We start from the raw sequence: 23,208 nt of genomic DNA on the forward strand, positions 1-23,208 counted from the left end.
AGAGAAAAGGAGAAAGAGAGAGACAGATCATAGCTATAAAGGCTGATGAGGGAGAAGCTCAGATATACTCACAGTTTGAAGATGATCCTGCTTGTGCTGCTCCTCACCATCGCTGTAAGTAGCACCGAGTCACTTTCAGCTACAATACTTATAATAAAAATAAAAATTAAAAATAAACAAGCCACTAACAAGTAAAAAATAATAGGCATTTTAAAGTGTGTTCAATAAATAAAATGTCATATTAATTTTAAGATACTGTAGATTTAAAGGGTATTAAAACATCCTTTACTGTTTGTTTGCTTTCATAGAGCACTGCTCTTTGAGTGTTGTGTGCACAATATGTTTATGATTGTGTACAATGTATTGTGTGTGTTTAAGGGATGTGGCCATGCTGTCAGCATTTCAGGCCAAGAGAAAAACGATGCATGTGTGTGTGATGTGAACAGCTCGATCTGGGGTTTTCCTGCTGCCAAGTATGACTCTGTGTTATTACTGGTGCAAAACTGCCATGACTCACTGCAGAGACTCCAAGCACAGGTATCACACACACATCAAACACAGATTACACACACTGCATAAGATTCAGACTCCTACAGTAAATTAAATATTAAACAAAAGGTCTGATACACCTAAAAAGCACCATAAGGTGCTTCATACGGGATTTACAGTATATTTAAATATCTTACAATGATAAATGAAAAACAGTCCTTAAATTCATGCATACATAGTTCTAGTTAGGATCTGAGAAAAAGTCAGGTTGAAATGTCATTGAAATGCAGGTTATAATAAACATTCATTCTGTATGACAGACAGCCATCAGTGCTAAAGCATTGCCTAGGCTGAATGCCATAGTGAGCAGTGTGAGGAAGAGGCTGGAGAAGTTTCAGTACCTAAAGAATCGGGACCTGTACAACGCGCTCTACCTGAAGAACCTCAGCAAGGAGATCCAGAAGCTACATGACAGCATGAATGAAGTACAAATCGGAAGAGACGCACGGCGAGTACGCCAAGAGGTATATACACACACATACACACACACACACACACACACACACACACACACACGCACAGTACAAGTCCATTCACATATATATGCATCGTTATAATAGTGTCCTCTCACTGAGGTCATCTGTCCTTTTCATGCTGTACTTTCGACTAAAGCACATAATATTTGATCATTTTAAGCAATGATTTCTAGAAAGAAGCAAAATAATCTGGGCTTTTTTAAAAGCTTCTTATCACTAAGTAGTTCTTAAGTTGTACCTTAAGCTCTCTCTTAATGTTAACGTTCGTTCTTTAAGTATCTCTTAGGTAAGTAACACGTGAGCAGCAGTCTTTACAAATCAGCGGCATATGGAAGTACATTATGGCACGTTATTAAAGTCGTATTAATGATGGAATATACTGTAGGCCTGTTTAAGAATCAAATAAAATAAAATATCAGAACTAATAGTGTGACTTTTAATAAGCCTATTTCATAATGTGACTAATGCATTAAAATTGGCAATCACTTTTAATATTAAACAGGTGGCAAACAATTTGGGAGCGATGCAGCACGTTGTTCTGCTAAACTGAAGACGGTGCTCTCTGCGGGGCCGTGTGGTTCATGTAAATTTTTTCTTTAGGCAAAACTTTAGCTCTTTTCATATTTTAGCCCTTTTTTTTGTTTAAAATATGTTTCATTGATCATTAGACATCATTCATGACTGATGGACTTTTCTTTTAACACGTTTTATTTTAAGATGAAATTTGATTTAGTTAATTGAGAAAATAAACTTGAGAGTTTAAAACCCTGCATCTTTTTTTTTTTCTGCGTGATTGTAATAATGCGTAATACACTTATCCCAACAAGTGACATACTTACACAGCTGTTTGTCGATCAACTCGGATTGTATATCCGGTTCGTTTCACTGCCACTACAGGTTACATGAAAATATTAGCGACAGTTTGGTGTTTTAATATATATATATATTATGGCATGCTATTGATAATATACCCATGTCGAGATAAACGTTATTGGAAGAATTTTGTGCAAGGAAGTGCTGTCTTTCTTAACGCTGACATGCAAAATAAGTGAAAAATCGATTTCTAAGTAATCGATGTCAACTAATTTAGTACCTTTACTGTACTTTAGACAGCGCCTTGTAACGTCAGACATAAGAGGCAGCGACTTAAGAAGATTTCTAAGGGGCAGTTAACACACTTCGAAAATTAATCATTTACGTAAGCTATATCTTAAGAGTCTTCTTAGCGTGTGTGCGTTATCGGAAAAACCGGGCCCCGTTAAATAGCAAAAATAGCTAAAAAAGTAAAGTAGTACATTTAATACATTTGTCCAGATTTAATATATTTTTATTTTTTAAGATATTTTTATTATAGTTTACTGATTCTGGAAAAAGGAAGCATAGTGATAGATTATCAAATGAAAAGCAGTCTAGTCATGTTTTATTATGCTTAAAAACAGTTAATATTTTCTTCTCCATTTTTTATGTGCCTCATAGTAGCTCTGCTACACAATTTATGCTCTATTTGCTAATAAATGTACTTTTCTGCATTTGTTCCACAGTTGGAGAAGTTTAAGGATGATGTGGAGGTGATGTATAAGAGAAAGATCTTCAACCTTGAAACAGTCAGGGACAAGCTGCGCTACCTTAATAACCGTGTCCAGATCAGCAGAACCATCCCACAAGACTTCAGGAGTAAGTGAGACAAGAGCTTTTTACTCAAGTGCATAAAGGATACTTACTGTAGACATGAATAGTAAGTACTTCATTTGCCAGTCTTCGTTCAAGGAAAACTTTTACAAAACTGCTTGGCTAAATAAATAGGTTTTAAGCCTAGACTTGAACACTGAGACTGTGTCTAAGTCTTAAACATTAATTGGAAAACTATTCCATAATTTTGGGGCTTTGTAAGAAAAAGCTCTGCCCCTGCTGTAGTTTTCATAATACTTGGTACTGTCAAGCAGCCTGCATCCTTTGATCGAAGTAGGCGTGGCGGATCGTAAGACACAAGCAGTTCACTCTGATACTGCGGCGCGAGACCATTTAATGCTTTATATGTAAAAAGTAGTATTTTAAAATCAATGTGGAATTTCACAGGGAGCCAATGGAGTGAAGATAAGAAAGGGTGATGTGCTCGTATTTTCTGGTTCAGTGAGGACTCCCCCTGCTGCATTCTGGACTAACTGAAGCTTGTTTATGCACCTAGTTGAACAACCAGACAGTAAGACATTACAATAGACTAACCTAGAGGTGATAAAAGCGTTAACTAGTTTTTCTGCATCATTACTGTAGGCGACAATATATACCTTGACAATATTTCTGAGGAGAAATAATGCTATCCTGGTAATATTGTCTACATGAGCTTCAAATGAAAGACTAGAATCTATAATCACATCGAGGTCTTTTACTGTTGCACTTGATGGAACAGAAAGGCCATCTAAAGTTACAGTGTGATCTAAAATCTTGCTCCTAGCTGCATGCGGTCCTATGACTAGTACTTCTGTCTTATCAGGATTAAGCAAAAGGAAGTTAATTAGCATCCAGTCTCTTATATCCTTTACGCATTGCTCTTTAGCAAGCTGGTTTTTCTCATCTGGTTTTGCTAAGACATATAACTGTGTGTTGTTAGCATAACAATGAAAACTAATACCATGCTTACAGATTATGTTGCCCAAAGGAAGCATGTAAAGGGAAAAAAGCAGTGGCTTTAAAACCGAACCCTGTGGAACACCAAACTCCACTAGATGCTGAATAATCACTATTTAAATCTACATAATGATATCGATCAGTCAGTCAAATAGGATCTAAGCCAGGAGAGGGCTGTTCTCTTAATTCCTAACATGTTTTCTAATCTGTGAAGGAGAATACTATAATTAATGGTGTTAAAAGCTGCACTGCACATATAAGTATAATGGCTACCCAAGGCTCATCCATGTCAAAGGGGACCAAAAGCCCAGTCTGATCCTATAAAAGCCAATGCAGCACAAAAAACACTTGACAGGATAGAGTTCACTGTTATTGATTTAGCCTCCAAATCCATTAGATGTTCAAAGTCACGTTTTGTTTATTTGTCATTAAATAGTACAATGAAATGCTTAGGACGAGAAGAACCAGTTAACCTGTATATATATGTATTTGTGGGTGTGTGTGAATATTTGTATATGTGTTTATGTATGTATGTGTATGCATAAGTGAGTGCATGTGGGTGTGTTAGTGTGTGTGTGGGTGTGTGTGAGTTATTGCACACGGTCACATACTCTATGTTAAACCAATGCATTAAGTTTGTATTGCACAATGTGGATAGATAAATTTAATGGTGTCCCAGTGCAGCCATTTCTTTTAAACAAAGATTTTAGTGTCTGAAGCTATCGTAGAGCTATACCTTTATACAAGATTTTTTAGTGTCTGGGACGTGATCATCTCACTATTAAAGTCCTGCACGCTCGGGTTCGCCGTCTTAAAGCGAAACTGCGACCCGTAGCGTATTTCTCGCGTGCAAATCTGGCAGAGGCGCACGAGACAGAATTATCCTTTTCTCTCGCTTTCTCGCCGGATCATGAGTCTTTTACCTTCCACTTCTTCAGCGCGCTTCGGCGCTTCTTGTGAAGGGGGGAAAAACTTTCTCTTTCGCTTCCGCGAAGATGAAAACTATTACTCCAGAGCGATTCTCTAGTGATGAGCCAGTGTGTTAGTTGGTGTTAGAGGTGGTAACGCGTGGTATAACGCTTACACCTATATTCGCCGTAAAAATTAATAAATAAAATAAATCCCCCAAACGCGCAAGGTCAGCCGACAGGTGCCTGTCGGGTGGTCGGAGGAGGGGCCTCAATGATGGCCCCTCCCACTCCTGGCGACCACCATGAGTTAACTTTTTCATGGAATAAGCTGTATTTATCCTGTGTTTTTGTGCTATTGACATTTGATTTGTTCCAATGTCATGAATGAAAGCGCGATCCTTTATGATGATGTTCCAGATCAGAGGGACGCTGACGGGCTATCTCTCTCCTGGGAGCTCATTCTCTTGGGAAAAATCCACACTCTCCACCAAGCGTGTAGACTAACATCTTCGTTCAGCTATGTCTCTTTAGGTACGAAGCAATGGAGCTATGTCTCCTTAAGCACGAAGCACTGTGGAAAACCAGTATCCTCAGGACAAAGTGTTAGGTGCACCAAACACCTAACAGCCACCACCATCACCACCCCTCCACCTAGCTAAGCAACAAAGCTAATGCCCCTTCAGAGAAGCTGTCAGCGTGTAAGCTACTGTCAAGCAGGTCTCCTGGGCTACTGGATTCTATCATTGTGTTTCAACAGCGTGGCTTTTCCACCTCCGTGAAGCCACAGTGATCACCTCTGTTAAATCCAAAATCACAGGCTTGCTGGAAAGAGGGCCATACCGCATGTTTCCCTCCCAGACAGAGACGTTAGGCGTCAACACGTCGCCCTAGCTCACCTCATGTCTTAGGGTGGAGCCCTAACGCCACAAAGCATTCTTCTTCCTAAACGAGGTATGAAGTTGAGTGTCATGCGGAATCCTCGTGTGGCACATCAATTGCCCCAAAACGATGACTTTATTTCTGGCCCTGAAATACTCCCTCCAGCAACTAAGTGGCAACAAGAGTTACGCGCCAAGAGCTTCGTACCCTCTCCATGGAGCTAGCGCATCGGCATCGACATGTCGTCGTACTGTAGCTCACCTCGTTTTCTTTAGGAGTCTCAACGCCACGGAAAGCGTTCTCTTTCCTACACAAAGCATACATTAAGTGTCATGTGAGATCTGACCGCAATGCGGGCACAGCTGTATCCTGCGCCCGTCAAGTCCATTTTAAACACTCTAAAGGAGTTCAAGCTAAGCCAGGAAGTAACTTTCACCGGTTCTGTGGTGGCTAAGTGCCTGGAGATTTTATCCAAGGGCCAATCCCCAAAGGTAATAAGGGTTACAAAGTTAGTACACTCAGAACATACGTAGTCGCTTCTCGCCTACGTCCGGACTGATGGGGCTGGTGGAAAGCGCCCCTCAGTGTGCTTAGGCTTTGCCAACTGGATAGGAAAAGCTGTTCTGCATTCTTACCCAACTATCTTCCACAGTTGAAGCCCTCTGTCCTCCGCCGTTATCTCCGGAGCAGTAAGACTTCATTTGCTGTGCCCAGCTCATGCTCTTCAATTTACAGTGCACCTCCGCATTAGCCAGGGCCGTAAATTAGAGCAGGGTTTCATACATCTTGGGGCCGCGGCCGAAGGGCAGCCGCCATTAGATGAGTTGGGTTAGAGATGCTAGTGCCCTAGCCTAGGAGGACAGGACAAGTTCTGTCCCTCAGGATCTTTACATTGCAGAACATAAAACATGTAGACCCAGTCCACTGCCAAACTGTTCCAGTGCTGGAAGTTTCTGCAAAAAAAAAAAAAAAAAACCCGTTCTGCATTCTTACCCAACTATCTTCCATAGTCGGAGCCTTCTGTCCTCTGCCGTTAGCTCTGGAGCAGTAAGTCTTTATTCGCTGTGTCCAGCTCATGCTTTTCAATTTACAGTGCACCTCTGCATTAAGCCAGGGCCGTAAATTGGAGCAGGGTTTCATATGTCGTGGGGCCGCGACCCAAGGGCAGCCGCCATTAGACGAGTCGGGTTTAAGATGCTAGTGCATAATGACGTAATCTGTGAAGAACAATGTTGTGATTCACAGATTACAGTATCAAAGAGGTCAAATCCAACAGAATGAGAAGTGATGGAGAGCCAGCATCAGCTGACATAAGCATGTAATTCGTGACTAAAAACAGAGCTGCTAACACGCTGTGGCAGGGGTGGAAGCCAGACTGGAATTTCTCAAACAAATCATTTTGTTTTAGATGAGACTGAATCTGTGCAGCAACAACTTTTTCCAGAGCTTTTAAAAAGGGAGTTTAGAATACATAGTACCTGTAGTTTACAAGTACTTCTGGATCCAAGGTGGATTTTTGAAGAAGTGGTCTGATGACAGCAGTTTTAAGTACAGGGGGAACATATTCATCCTGGTAATAGAAACTATCCTGCAGTTTTTTCGTGCATGTGGACAGGCTCCTGTTCCGTCTACCAGACAGCAACAGAAAAATGTCTCCATGCAGGATGGTTGTGGTCCTGGATGATGCTACCTGTATGTGCTTTCTGCAGGCTATTTAAGCTATGTTTAGCATTGCAGTCATATGTAAACAGAGAGTACAGATTTTTACCACCTGTGACCTGGTGGTTAGAAAGTCAAAGATCCAGCTGCACATGAAGATATCCAGACCCATCAGCAAGTTTCTTTACCAGTTTGGAAGAGATAGTGGTGTTGAATGCAGAACTGTAATCGAGCATTTTCACATACGTGTTTCCTCTGTCCAGGTGGATGAGAGCGGTGTGTGTGGCAAATGCAATGACCTCGTCTGTGGCCCTCTTTGGTCTGTATGCAAACTGTAGAGGGTCTAGGGTGTCAGGGAGGGTTCAGCAAATATATGTTTTAAAAAGTTGCTCGAAGCACTTTCTGATAACTAATGTTAGTGGCACTAGTCCATTAGTCATTGATTCAATAAATATTTTTTTTTAGGAATAGGAACATTAGTGGATGCCTTAAAGACGGTAGGGACCACAGTCTGACTCAGAGAGATTTAAGATACTGAGATACTGGTGAGCACCCCCTAAGTTGGTCAGGGCATGCCCTCTGGAACCACACTGGAAAGCCGTCAGGTCCTGGGCCTTTGTGTGGATTAAATCTTTTGAGTGCTTGTCTCATCACACCAAGCGTACAGTAGTACAGTAGATGTTAAGATCATTCTTGCTTGCTCCTTTGTAATCTATGATGCAGCGTATTCCACTCCACAGGCCCCTGGGATCTTGACTGTTGTAAGTGGACACCACCCTCCCCTTGGATTCTCACTTGGCATCTCTGATGGCCTTCCTGAGGTCATACCTGGCAGCTTTGTAGTCATCAGGGTTCCCAGATGTCTGTGCTTTCAGCTTATTGCGGCCTGCTCAATTCACTCATGGCTTTTGGTTGGGGTAGATGCAGATGGTAAATTTAGAAACAATGTCATCAATTACTTAATTATATAGCCTATAACAGATGTAGTCATTGATGTTGCCATCAGCTGCATCCCCAAACATCTGCCAATCAGTTGTTTCAAAGCAGTCCATTAACACCTTGTCAATCTCCCTGGTCTACATGTGAATGTCTCTGTGAACTGGTTTATCTTGTTTTAGCCTTTGTCTGTAGGCGATAAAAATAGAAATGAGCAGTGGGATGATTTTTTGAAAGCGGGCTGGGGGCAAAGGTTATAGCAGTTCCTGAAAGGAGGACAGTATAAGAGTCATCCAGAGTTTGCTTTCCTCTGGTGGGAAACGTAATGTTGATATTTTGGAAACAAAAAGAATAATAGCTCATCTCGGTGAAAGTTTTCCAAGTCCATTCCTGATCTTATACAGTTCCTCCAATGCCCGAGATTTACCAGTCTGTAGGTGGATGTAAACAGCTGTGAGGAGTATTGTGCTAAACTCTCTGGGGAGGTAGAAAGGCCTAACTTTAATGGACAGCAGTTCTAGGTCTGGTGAGCAGTGAGTTATAGAACCAGACATCTGTAGCCCAAGCAGAATTAACCAGCCCTTGACTTGCCTGAGTTTGCTGTTCTATCTAGTCGGTAGATGGAAAAGTTGTCTGACGTAACGGCATAATCCGGAATGTTGGGCTCAAGCCATGTCTCTGTAAGTGCGAAAATACAGCAATTTCTGATGTTCCAATGGTATTTAATCTGGCCACACACTGCGTCTAGCTTAATATCCAAGAACTGAACATTTGCAAGCAGTATGGAGGGTAGAGAGGGTCTGCTGTTTCTCTGCCGTGCTCTGCACAGCATGTCTGAAGTGCGCTTTTCTGTTCTTGTTTTTATTGCATAAACAAAGGATCCATGGAAGTACATCACTCGCTGCTGGTCTCAGTTGTAGGAGTGAGTCGCAACTATATTAAAAGTGAAAAAGTGCAGGACAAATAAAAATAAAGGCAGATAAATAAAGGTTTACTAAGTTGGCTTGGAGCTTACGTCAGTGCTGCCATCCTGCTGTGCAACTGGCAAACAGATCTGATCTATGGAGGCCCCACCTTGCAACTTTCATCACTTTAGCTGCTGCTAACGTCCTAGTCCCAGACACTTCAGCACATCCCAAAACACCAGAGCTGTTAAGAGTCTTAAACCTACGTGCTGTTAATGTTAATGCGTTTATTGTTATGGCTGATTGGTGTATACTGTATATACTGTATGTAGGCCTATACATTATTTAGCCTAGTCTATCTCTGTTTAATGATGTTTAGTCAGAAGCTTTTTATTTCATGTTTTATATTTTATAATTAATCAACTATTTGATGCACCTTGTTTATGATAAAAAAGTTTATTATTTTTTAAAGTTTAGATAAATTTTTTTTGATTACTGCTTTATCATAAGACATTATACCAGTGCAGCGTTACACTAATCTAAATGTAGATTTGGATGATTTAGATGTCTTAAAATGAAGTAGACTCAAAAGAAACCAGTTCTCCTTCTAAGTCAAGCAAGCAGTGTTAGTCGAACTTATACATAAATTAGAGTGTATACAGTTCCATACAAAAGATTTAGGCAAATGCAAAGAAATGCTGTACAGCAAAGATACCTTACTAAATAATAAAACTAAATATCTCTAATGAAAAAATCCACTGTTGAAAGCAATAACCTAAACGTACTGTAGTAGGCGAAAAACCCCATGCAAGACCAGACACAGTAGTAGCATTTTAAAAATGAAGAAGAATAAGCAGAAAGATAGGTCTGACAGGTATAAAGGGTGGGCCGAGCCACAGCTCTCCAAATGTCTTAGAATTTACCCCCAGCATCACATCTTGCTGAGGAGTCCAAGTGACTTTTTTTCTATTTTCTGTGTTACAGGCTCTTGTTCTCAGCATGTACTGAAAAATATCAGTGCGCCAGTGGTCACTAAGCTGAACCCGTACAGCACGTCGTACGTCTCTGGAGCATGGGGTCATGACACTGGCACAGAAAGTGACCTGACCTACTGGATCCAGTCTCTAGCTAGTAGCAACATGTTGGGTATAACTGTACGCTTCTACAAGACTTATGAAGACTTTATGTCTGGAAAAAATTACAAAGATGAAACACTAGTTAGCTCATACTCTAATTCCTATGCGATCCAGGGTCCAGGCACTATCGTTTACAATGGTGTTGTGTATTATGAGTGCTATTACAAGCCTGACCTTTGTGCGTATGAAGTGAAAACAAAGCAATTCCGACGTCTGACGCTTCCTGATGCTGGATTCAACAACAAATTCCCCTACTGCTACTACAGCTGCTTAGATTATACAGACATCAGTCTCTCAGCTGATGACAAAGGCTTGTGGGCAATTTATGCTACAGAAGCTAACTACGGTAACATAGTTGTGAGTCGAGTAGACCCTGAAGGCTTCAATATAACACACACGTGGAAAACACGCCTGTTCAAGCGCTCCGTGACCAACACCTTCATAGTGTGTGGGGTGCTTTACGCAACTCGTTTCATAAACACCTACAAAGAAGAAGTGTTCTACGCCTTTGACCTTACCACAGGGTTGGAGGACAACACACTTGCAATCCCTATGGATAAGGTAGCAGCGGGTGTTGCTAGCCTTCACTACAACCCCAAAGATATGATGCTCTACATGTACAACGGTGGCTACATGCTCTCCTACCAAGCTTACTTCTGAAACGCTAGATTAGAATACGGCATAATTTCACCAAATAGCAATAATAAAAAATAATAAAAATAAAAAGTGTTTAAAGTTGGGCTGGCAAAAGCAACGCACCCTGCTTACTTTACTGATCAAACCTCAGTGATTATAGAAAATCATAATGCAAATCATGTTGTTTTTGGTCTTAATGCAGCAAAACTTCAATCTCACCCAATTTGAATGTCTCTTTCACCTTTACATTTTAACTGTATTGTAATCTATATACAGTATTGCTAGAAAATGCTATTGTTGTAGCTAGTTGTTTAAGTAGGTTTTCTTATAGTGGTGTACTAGCTAAACCTTATGTATGCTCAGAGTATGCTTTGAATATAATGCTTCATTAAAGAGAGTTAAATCTTTTATGCCATCTGATGCCTGTTTAAATGATATGTTCCAAAATAAATAAGAAAATAGATTAAGATGTCTACAAGTGAGTTTAGCTTTTAATGCTGTTGGGTTTAATTGTTAATGGCAACATCACAGAGGCTGACCAATTAGTCGCTTGATGTGCCTCACCTGGACTGAGAACAGGGCCCCACAGACCTTTAAGCAGGGCACCAAACTGATTTAATTATATAGTTTTATTTATATAGTACTTTTAACAATGGTGATCATCACAAAGCCGCTTTGCAAAATAAAAAAAAATATATGAAAAATTATGGGGAAAAAATGTGAAGAAATCTACAACAGGGAACCCATTCTCATTTGGGTGATAACGGATAGCAGGGATTGATCTACAGTCATACTGTGTGTTAAGAGGCTGGATGTTCAGTATAACAGAAGATGTGTTTATGATGTGTTAGAATTATTTTATATATAAAGGAGTTATTTCTACTCTCTTGCTCTCTTCCTCATAGATCTGATATTAACGTGTTAAATCTTTCCTGCTGCTATCTTCCTGTCTCCTCTTGCATCTGCTCTTTAAGGTGTGAACGCTCCCACGCTTACCTTCCAATTCTCTCTTTATGTCTCTCTCCCTCTCTCTCTCTCCCCCTCTGTCTCCTTCCCCCTCTCCCCCTAACTCAAGCCAACATCTTGTGATCTGTCTCTGGACGGACACCTCTCTATCTCCCTCTCCTTTAATTCTTCAGGATCTCACCAGGACATTTACAACGGTTCATGTTCTTTGTAGTAACATATGTTTATGGCACAGGCGTTTGGTCAAACATATATAAACCCCATCTTTTGCTGTTAATAAACAGAGACCTTTCTGACAGACAATGTGTGTGTGTTTGACTGAGTCTCTCCTGGCCAGAAAAGCTTACCGAAGCACAGCGGACAGACCGAGCAAAATTTTACACCTACTTTTTTGACTGGAGACTCAGGTATGTTGTGGAACCGGCTAATATAATAAGTTGTCATATGTCCCAGCTCACTTTGGGAGATGTATTGCATGAAGCTAGATATGTTTCAGGGATGAAGGCTCTACGGAGACGCAGGAAGAGGCGCCGAGGCCCCACGAGGGAAGTTGCAGCAGAGGCCCCTCAACCGTTCAACGATCAATCATGCTGTATCACGCGTAGAGAGGAAGCCGTTGACCTTTGCACGGCTGCGGTTACCAGCAACGTTCCTGTCACCTAAGGATGAACTGTCTAGAGTCACGTTCGCTCCTGCTGTAAAATGTTTGGCAGGAAGCCGGCCCTGAGATAAAAAATATGTATTTTTATGTGTTCCTTAGGTCTAGTTAGAAGCAGTATAAGCATAGCTTTGTGTGCCAGTATTTACCTTATAAGGTCAAGGCCTGCTAATTGGTTAGTAGCATAAGGCTGTTAGAACATGAGTCACAGGACCAGGATATAAGAGAGTTCTGTTGTACTCCTGATTGGTACTTGGGTAGTGTTAGCAAACGCTGTTAATATCAGTTCACAAACCTTTGTGTTCTTTTATTTTCCATTGAACCCTTTGCTTAGTATTTACTAATGTATTCACCATAAATCTACCTCGTTTCATTTGCTTTAAGTTGTTGTTGTTTGCAATATAAAATAATAAAAGGACTGCCTCCCGTTGCGAGGCCAGTACCCCCAGCACGGTGCCGAAGGTGTGAGTTTGTTTTGTGTTTGAGAGCAGACGGTTTCGGGGACTACATTTCCAAGGACCTTTTCTAAGGTGAGTCTTGCGCTTATCTTTACAGAATTTGACACCGGTAATGTTTCGTCCTTTGCATATAGACATGTCCTATTAGTGTGGTTTGGGTTATGTTTATTAAATGCAGCAAAACCGGTACAAAACTGTTTGTGGAATTTTCATTCCTGAACTACTGCTCGACGGAAGTCACAAATCATCAGAGAAGGGATGTCCGGATCATGTTTATGGTCAAGTGAAACTGTCCCCAGTCACTACACGTATCCCAAGTAGACTCCCAAGGAACTCCAACCAGAAGTGGAACACAAGTGTGCTCATGAGTAAATGGTTTATATCTTGACATAAAAAGTAAATATAATTATTAGAGAAAAAGCATGGTGCTGTCAGGTATCCCAGTGTTTGTGGTCAAGCAATAACAAAAAATACAATGACAACACTTTAACGTACAAGTGAACCTGAAGGCGAGGATCCCTGGTGTAGCCTCAGGTGTAACTGGTTCAATTAAACAATATAAGCACACATCTTAGAAGATCAGATCAATGTCCATGTAAACAGTTAAAATCTCTAATAAGAATAAAGAAATATAGCCCATGTAAATGCAGCTTTGAGCATTTTGTAAAGGCTGTGGCTTCATACCCTTAAACAGGATACACACAGCTCAAGGAATAGCTGAAATCTTAATTAAGAAAATATGATTTAATGGCGTGTCTTACGACACTGTCTCCAATGTAGGGTTTAGTTAATGTCCTGTTTCTTATTGCCAAGAGACTGAACTCTAAGTTTTAACAATCAGCAGGACTGGCCCAGGTATCTCCTCCGAGCAGACTGCACTTAAAGGAGAAAAAGACCTGGCAGACTTGGCACACCTGGGACAGTTGCGTGTAAGGAGATAAAAATAAAAGTCGATAGATTTTGGTGTCAGACCTGTAGACTGTAGATTTTGTTGCCAAATTATCAGGCTGCATTGAATTGCAATCTCTAGCCGAGTACTAGGACCTATGATTTCTCTCTAACCGCTCACCCAAACCCAAACCCCAACCATAACTATAACCATAACCCTTCCCTTACTGATTGCCTGGAAGCTGTTTATTTTTAAAATGAAGCATAACTGAAGCTCGTATTTGCCTGTTTAAATGCCCCACAGTATAAAAAGGAATAGCTGAAGATGCCAACATTTTCTGATCGCTTTCAGCACTGAGACAGAGAGAAAGCCTTTTCTACTCAGTCCCTTTCTTTTCATTATTTTATTATTTCATTACTTTGTATTTTCTATTTTTGAGATTTCTTTCAGAAAATTCAGAACAAGTTTTCCTCAAGAAGGGAAAACCTGTTCTTGTTTTTTCATCTATTTTTTAGAAAAGCCTTTCTTCTTATTACTTTCAAATATAGAAAATAAGAATCTATACTACAAGAGAGAGATCTGGTCTATGCCCTAACTGGATCACAGGAGGACATTTCATGCACAGGGAGAGAAAGTGGTCTCCTATGCAGACACAGTGAAATATGGTTGCCACACGAGGGCAGCAAATGCCTACTGTATCAAAGGTCAGATATAATATTTAACAGGCAAAAAAATTTCTGTTCAGGGGCTGTCAAATTTATGGCTGGGCAAAATGCATTTACAAAGGCAACATGGTATAGAGAGCCGAACCAAACATGAGCAATAAATACAGATTTACAAAAGAAAAACAAAAGGACACGGCAGAAACAGAACACAAAGCCCAGACATTCATGATTACATGATTTCATTACCAAAACTCTAACTCTGCTTATCATAAAAATGCACTATACGGCCGAATTCTTGGATCATTAGTTTATTCCCCTTTCAATTGGCAATCCCAGCTACATAAAAGTCACCTTTAATTTTGTCCAGAAAGTCAAAGGAATAGAAATTCCCTAAAAGACTATCTTGTTCACTATGGACATAAATGCCATCAAAAACATTTATTAGAAAAAATCTAAAACCTCTAGCCCTAACAAAGAGCTAATCTAACTATTAGTATTATATTCAAAGAAAAAACGATTTTGAGTTTAATGGGCAATTGTTCCTTTAAATTAAAGGTAAGAGTGGGCAGGCAGTTTGCCCCGGCCTACGCCAACATATTTATGGCAGAATAGGAAATCTCAGCTATATCCCAATGCCACAAACAGCCACTCCACTATTTTAGATATATGGATGATATCTGAGGAATTTGTTTCCCATACAGAGGAAGAAAAAAAAATTAGATAGGGAATCTATCCTCATTTGGGTGAAATAGATAGCACGGATTGATCTGCATCATACTGTGTGAAACTGGAGGTTTAGTATAACAGGAGATGTGTTTAAGTTAAAATTGAGTCCAGTTCATTATTGGGGGCTCAAGTAGACTGTAGGAAACTTCAGTCCTGAACTATCGAGCGACTGAAGTCACAAGTCCTCAGAGAACAGCTGTCTGCATCAGCTGAGGACAAGACTTTCTTCGTGGAAAAGTAAAATCGTCCCCAGTCACCACACGCATCCCAGGCAGACAACACGGGGCATCCATACGACAAGATCTCCAACCAGAAGCAGGACACCTGGATGAGCCAGACAGCTCCAGAGGGCAGAGGCGTTTTGTATCACTGGCAGCTCAGGAGCGACATGTATAGCTCGACTGAGAGACAGGTAGAGGGAAAAAGAGAGAAGAAGAGAGAGAAGAGGAGAGAGCAGAAGAGAGGGAGAGATGGCAGTTAGGTATGTGTAAAGCATGGAACTGCAAGCAGACCGAGGTCTTTTACTGTTGCACTTGATGGAACAGAACGGCCATTTAAAGTTACAGAGTAATCTAAAATCTTACTTCTAGCTGCTTGTGGTCCAATGACTAGAACTTTTTTCTTATCAGGATTAAGCAGAAGGAAGTTAATTAACATCCAATTTCTTATGTCCTGCACACATTGCTCAACTTTAGTGAGCTGTTTTTTCTCATCTGGTTTTGCTGAGCCATATAACTTTGTGTCATTAGCATAACAATGAAAACTAATACCATGCTTAAGAATTATGGTGCCCAGAGGAAGCAAGTAAAGAGAAAAAAGCAATGGGCCTAAAACTGAACCCTGTGTAACACCAAACTTCACTTTAGAACATGCAGAATGGTCACCATTTAAATCTACAAACTGAAAACGATCAGTCAAAAAGGATCTGAGCCACGAGAGGGCCGCTCCCTTAATTTCTACTACATTTTCTAATCTGTGAAAAAGAATACTATGATCAATAGTGTCAAAAGCTGCACAAAAGCTTGAGTAACACAAGTATAGTGATGCAACCCTAATCAGAGGCCAATGAGAGGTCACTAAACAACTATGATCCATCTATAAAATCATAATCCACCACCAGTCACCTATCTTTAAACTTTTTGGACACTTCAACTTACAAAGGCCCAGATATCAACACCACACACAAATTGAACATCAATCAGTTTTTTTAAGGAAACTGACACACACGCTCTTGTACCCAAAAGAAGCTTCCACCCTAAACATGCTAACTCTGGCCTTTTCAAATCACACCTCCCGAGGTTTCGTAGCATGTGCACCCAGGAACAGAAGTATGGTAGCAGCGCAAGACCTCTTCAGGGCACACAGGCCTAAGTGATATAATAGGTCTATTCCAAGGAAAAAATTTTAAACATACCTCATGAGAGGGGCCACCTCTGCCTCTGTAAAACTGACCAGAACAATTAAGGCCAAATATCTGCACATATTGGGACAAACAGGGATTATAAAGTTATTACAGCTTTTAGGAAAAACTTAAGTTTACAGGATCATTTAATTACAGCCAAACTTAATCCTCTACATAACACAAAATACAAACATCACAATAATTTGGAGTAAAAAGATTATGTACAGATTAGGGCGGCACAATACTTCGTTTCAGCATCGTCATCGCAATGTACGCATGCACGATAGTCACATCGCGGCAGTCACGATGCAGGGCAAAATTTTAAAAAATTGTGTGTCTGATTTAAAAATGTACTTTCTATATTCCTTAACTTTCTATTTACAGATCTATATTTGTCCAATATAAAGTAATTAACTCATATTGTGGGGTTCTTTAAAATCTACAAAGCACACGTTGCTTCACCTACTTCATGCATGCAGTCTCTGCGTGCGCATGGCTAAATGAGCGTGGAACGGGAAAAAGGCGCTGAAATGGAAGATTTGGTTGCAAAACGAAACGCAACGTCGGTCATATGGAAGTATTTTGGATACAAAAAGGATGATGCTGACCAAAAACATGTGCTTTGTCGGGAGTGCCTGGCAGTTGTTGCCGCAACTCGCGGAAACACTACGAATTTGTTTGACCATTTAAGTCGGCACCACAAAAAACCTCTAAGCTTCAATCAGTACGTTAATGCATACAGAAGCACCCAATTGGTGTATTTGAATATTTATATTTACTTTATGCAACAGCTTTGAGAAAGAAACCAAATATCTTTATAGAGTTGTTGAAAAGTTTAATTTAATCTTTTTTGTTAGCTTATGACCAACACTTGTTTTACTTTGGCTAAACAAAGTATGCAAAACTAAAAAAAAAAAGTATCTTCTGACATATCATTATATTTATTGTAACATAATTATTGTTAACATCACTTGTTATTGTCATCACAACAAGTTAAGTTTATTTGTTAAATTATTTATTTTGTCACTCGTTTATTCCTTAATGTGATATTAAAGTGTCCTCTTTTCATTCACAAAATGAGTTCCCTTTCATCAGGGTAAAAGCAACATTCATATATTAGAGCCTTGATTTGCCCGAATTGACAGTGAATAAGGCGAGTCAAACTGTTTATGAAACAACCCAAAATAAGCTTAAAAAAGTATTTTATTTCAGGGTTTTGATTATACTTTTATATTTTTTATTCTTTAAAAATGCTTACAAAATAACCCCAATTATTCTTGAATTATTATTAGATTTTTAAGCAGTTCAAAACACCTGATGAACATAAATAAATTTGTACACATTGCAATATATGCAATTCAACAATGGACTGTTCACTCTGTTGTGGTCTGGGAAGCGATTCCGCTCCCTGAGGTCCAACACAGAGAGACTGAGGAGAAGCTTCTTCCCGCAGGCGATAAGGTCTCTCAACCACACCACTATGCAGAACTAACACAATCTTTTCACAATCAATCAATCAATCAATCTTTTTACATTCATGGACACTAAGGACAATTACACGCACATCTACCTTCACATCTACACTACATGTTTAGGTTTACATTCTGGACCATTGCACAAAGACACCAATTTTTCTTCCAAAAATATCAAAATTTCTCAATTTCTTAAATGTTATTGTATGGTATATTTCTATTTGTACAGCATATTTCTATTTTTAGTTCTATTTTTCCTAGTTTAATTTAATTTTTTTATTTAATTTTTCTATCGAATTTCTTTTATTCATATTTATTACTTATATAAGCTTTAATTCTCTTTTTAAGGTCACTGGCAGTCGTATAAGCATTTCACTACATTTCGTACTGTGTATGACTGTGTATGTGACAAATAAAATTAGAATTTTATATATCGCAGGGAAAAAAAACATATTGCAATGTAATTTTTTCCCAATATCGTGCAGCCCTAGTTCAGAACAAATTTACAAAAGAGGTTTTTAGTACTCACCAATCATGCACAGTACACAGTAAAAACTGTGTAAAATCTCATCACTTGAAAACAATGGAGAGCTCAATATGTCAGAGAAACAGGCAACACCATCCTGGTCAGGATGACACACATACTGTATATACTGTATACACAGATACGTACCTGGTCCAACACTTCTGGGAGCATGGGTGAAACTCCTTAACTCCTTCAGGGTCACAGTTCTAGCACCTGCAATGGCCTGTACTAACAAATAATGCCTTGCATTTGGTTTATATTAATGATGTTATGTGAATAATTAATATTCATTTATATTATAAACTCTAATGTAATTGTATCTATATACATTAGAGTTTATAATATAAAATTATTTACATTTCTTTTCTATTCTAGATATTCAGTTAATTTTCACAGATTCAGAGTTGGTGATTATGTGCATAAACATTTCCTTGAACAGTGGATTTTTAAACAACACACACAACAAACACACCAATGTCAATAATGAATGCGGTATTTTTTACATTACAGTACTTGAAGCTGCTTGTCTGTATTAACTGTGCTGCTTGCAATGTTAAGATCTAGTCGATACACAACAATCTGTCCACTAGAGGTCAGTAAAATGATCCCTTGGATGACTAGGGTTAGCTGAAATAAACCCTGGGCACCTAAATCAGGCTTCACATCACCATCACTAACAAACACAGAACAAAACAGAGCAGCAAAACAACCCGAATAGAACAGACACAAGACAAAGGAACAAAATCAACTACAGACAAAAAAGGAACAAGCACTAGAGATCAACTTAACCAGGTTCAGGTGAAGCTGTAAAAAATTTGGAATAGAATGTAAATATTCAATCATAAATATTTAATTAGTAATTTTACCATTGATCACCAAAATTTATTGTTGCAGCACACCTACCCCGCTCAGTCACTGCAGCCCACCTGCATTACACACTTCGGAAAACACCGCTCCATAGAATCCCTTGCTGCACTGATGCACTCTTTCCAATGTCTCTCTAGTGCTTAAGTAGAAAAGTAGAAAGTTTTCTCAGTACGCCGGTGCCGTGATTGGACTTTTGTCTTTACGTCTGAAATACCAGCCTCCCAGGGACTCCTTTAAGAGTCCAAACATGTGTAAACATGGCTTGCAGGGAGGTCAGGACTGTATGGGGATGGGGCAATAACACCAGGCGGAGTTCATGTAGAGTGCTAATTTTTTTTTAAAGTGCTAAGATTTTTAAGGTTCAGACGTTCCACTCGCTGAATGTTCAGGGAAACAACTGCAGCGCGCTGCGAGCCACCTTGGCCAGGGTCGTCAATCACTGTAGTGATGGGGAGTTCGGATCTTTGAGTCTCGTTCAGCAAAATTAACAAATCGAGTCACTTTGTTCATTTTAGCAAAATGTAAATCAAATGTAACGTGTTACTTCCCTAACATCTACTGCTGATACAAATGTTGATCACACAACAAACAAGACCAAAATATAATGTTATAGGAAAAACAATTTAATTTAAGTTTTAATTTTACCTTTAGATTAATTAATTTAGTCTACGATTAGCACGCCTCACCTGTTCTCTGAACATTCCCAGGCTTAAGTAGCTCAATCATAGCCTCACACTTAACCAATAATAATAAGCCTTATGGGGCAGTGACGTGATGAATGAACGTCTCAAAAAAACTGAAGATTCGAAAGGTGAACTAATCGATTCTCTTTCCGGCTCAGACTGCATTGGTTAAGTGTGGGGCTGTCACATGATGAACCAACGACCCATCGGGAAACCCAAAAACCAGAAACAGATGAACTAATTCCTCTACCTATGATATTCCATATGAGCGACATATGGCTTTCTTTAAAACGTTTTGCAACGTTTAAATGTTTTACTGCAGCTACAGTAAGAGTCCCATCACCATACTGTGCCTGAAGTCGCCTGTAAATGTCAATCGCTTCATGCACCAAATTTCATCACAAGTCCCGGTTTGACTTGAACGCCCCTTCCCTTGTATATTTAAATGGTAGAATGCTACCTTCTGTAATATTACCGCACAGACAGAAGTTATGCTACCTACGATGCATTGTGAATGGGTGTGTGTATCCGTGAGCCCTATTTTAAAAAAATGTAACTTGAGTGATGTGACAATCTTGAATTGTATAAATTGAAAATGTGTATTGCTGAAATTTCACGGAAAAAGGAATATTACAGTTTTATGGCCTGAAATCAGGGTTTGGGACGAAAGCTGAAGCATTTTCCTATTAAGTGATGCATAACGTTATTTTTTGTATCTGTATTTCATATAATTTTGTAACAAAACAATATTTTCTTTCTCTTTGGTTAATTTAGAAGGGTGTGCTTAACTATTTGTTACATTAATATTCAATTTTAATTATGATTAAAAAAAAATGTAAATTGTATGCTTTGTTGATGCCAGAGGTCAGGGGAGAAGATCCAAACTGCTTGGAGCTGATAGAAAGGCGACAGTAACTCTAACATCTTGTTACAACCAAGGTCTGCTGAAGAGCTTCTTTAAACACACAGCATGTCGAACCTTGAAGCAGACAGCAGCAGAAGACCACATCGGGTGTCGCTCCTGTCAGCTGAGAAGAGGAAACTGAGGTTACAGGTCACATGGGCTCGCCAAAATCACACAACCGAAGATCAAGGAAACACATCCGGTCTGATGAGTCCTGATCTCTTCTGTGACATGCGGATGGTCGGGTCAGAATTTGGTGTAAACAACATGAAAGCATGGATCCATCCTGCCTTGTGTCAGTGGTTCAGACTGCTGGTGGTGTAATGGGGTGGGGGAGATTTGTTTAGAGACACATTGGTTCGTTTTGAGCATAAATGAAATGCCACATCCCTTAAAGTCCATCCCTTTATGAACACAGAATAACGCTTCATGTCACAAACTTGTTAAATATATGACTTAAAGAATTAAGCCAGTTTTAAAATCTAAAGGGAATAAACCTAGTACTAGACAGGTGTACCTAATAAAGTGGCAGGTGACACACACAACTATAAACAATAAACTTACGCTACTTCTTAGCTGCATTAGGATCAGAGCACCAGATTTACATCTGCAGTGTCGGCTACATTCTGGGCATTTCACTCTTTCTTGAGCAATAGGAAGACAGAAGGGAATAATGGATGTGAAACCCATCCTGCCATCTCAGCTATAATGGAGCAAACTGAACAAGGAAGCTTTTATAGCAGGAAGTTTCTGAAGATAATCTGTATTTGTGTTATACGTCTATAATCTTCCATCCCAAAAAGGACAAAAGCAGACTAAATAAAAAAGGACATTTCACTCAGTGTGGTTAAAACACCGCAGGCTTCTAAAGGCATTCCTATGTTTAGTGTTTCATCAGCCGGAGGAAGTGGAGCGACACAGAGATGAAGCATTGTATAAATTTAAACAGAAAAGTGCTTCCTCCTTTAAAGAGACTCTGTCCTGTCTCACACCTTTACACTGGACAGGTTCCCTACTAGTGAGACCTTCACATTCAATCACACACTCTTCCTTCTAGGTCGGGGTTTATTTGCTAATTGTTTGTGTCATACTGAAAAAAATACAGATGTGTATATTCTTATTCTTCAGATTGAGTGTAATTAGTGTTTTGTTTTGTACTTTTTGTAAATACTTTAAATAAAAGTACTGTATAGTTTAAGATATTAATTTGACATTTACAGAAATTAGTGCAAACATGTCCTGTGTGTAATGCAGCAGCATAAATCTATATTTATTGCATAGTATATAATAATATTATTAATAAAAAAAAATGGACATGTAATGGACATTATTGCGTCTGTAAAAGCTGCGGGAGTTACAGGAAAACATATTGACGGTTTAAGTTCACATACAGCCCAAGACTACAGCTTAGTTTAAGGCTTTATTTGTAATTTTGTTAAAAATGTTTCTATTGCATATGTTATAGAATTCTACCATTACAAGAATAATTCTTCTAATACATTGCAGTTGATGTTATGAAAGGTTCTATACTATAAAAGAGCCCTAACGTACACTGAGTTTATCTTATAAGGCAATCAGAGGAAGAAATGTTATTATTACTTCAGATCCAGTATAGACAAATAAATGTAAACATAAATCTTCTGTTTGAAAAATAAAAATAAAAACAACAACAACAACAACGACAGAAACATTATATCATACTCCTCATTGATCCTTGGAGCTCCTGAGGCAGTTTGCTGAAGTTGTTAACAAGTTCAAGTGTGCGTGTGTGATTTTAAACACTGCACAGGTCTGAACATCCCAGGGGTTTTTTTGTATCTGCTAAAATATTGTTGATGCCAGAAATGTAAAAAATAAAATTATAAACCCAGTGGGTTCCCTTTTGAGTCTGGCTCCTCTCAGGATTCCTTCCTGGTCATCTCAGGAACTTTTTCCTTGTTCACATGTTGGTAAACCGTTACAGTTTTACTTCTGTAAAGCATTTGTACAACAATTGTAATTGAATTAGAATACAATTCAAGAAACAAATTCTGTGAGATGATATGAGCAAGACACCTTGAGACGAATCAGACTGTGATATACAAATATACTGTAACTGAGTTGATTTAAATAATTGATTACTGTTAAATTGAAATTTTAGGCAAAAATAAAGATCCTCAGTGTCACTTAACCTGCATCAGTCTCAGGTACAGGAACTAAATATGAAGAACTGAAATATAAGGTGGAATTCAATATTGATTTTGTTAAATACATTTTAAAAAGCTAACGATAATCTTTTCA

General features: G+C 39.1%; 1 protein-coding gene across 1 annotated transcript; it reads left to right on the top strand.

Moving 5' to 3' along the window:
- LOC128531992 (olfactomedin-like) lies at window positions 1-11,120 on the top strand. Its single transcript, XM_053506196.1, has 5 exons — window positions 1-114; window positions 379-537; window positions 810-1,013; window positions 2,567-2,699; window positions 9,925-11,120. Exons 1-5 carry the CDS (start codon window positions 46-48, stop codon window positions 10,734-10,736), a joined length of 1,377 nt encoding a protein of 458 aa, XP_053362171.1. The 5' UTR covers window positions 1-45; the 3' UTR covers window positions 10,737-11,120.
- Window positions 11,121-23,208: the final 12,088 nt, after the last annotated feature.

The sequence above is a fragment of the Clarias gariepinus genome, chromosome 10, assembly GCF_024256425.1.
Source record: "Clarias gariepinus isolate MV-2021 ecotype Netherlands chromosome 10, CGAR_prim_01v2, whole genome shotgun sequence".
Classification (NCBI taxonomy): domain Eukaryota; kingdom Metazoa; phylum Chordata; class Actinopteri; order Siluriformes; family Clariidae; genus Clarias; species Clarias gariepinus.

Coding starts and splice junctions, on each gene's coding strand:
- LOC128531992 (XM_053506196.1), top strand. CDS start 46: ATGAGGGAGAAGCTCAGATATACTCACAGTTTGAAGATGATCCTGCTT. Junction 538..809: donor TGCAGAGACTCCAAGCACAG/GTATCACACACA, acceptor TCTGTATGACAG/ACAGCCATCAGTGCTAAAGC. Junction 2,700..9,924: donor CATCCCACAAGACTTCAGGA/GTAAGTGAGACA, acceptor TCTGTGTTACAG/GCTCTTGTTCTCAGCATGTA.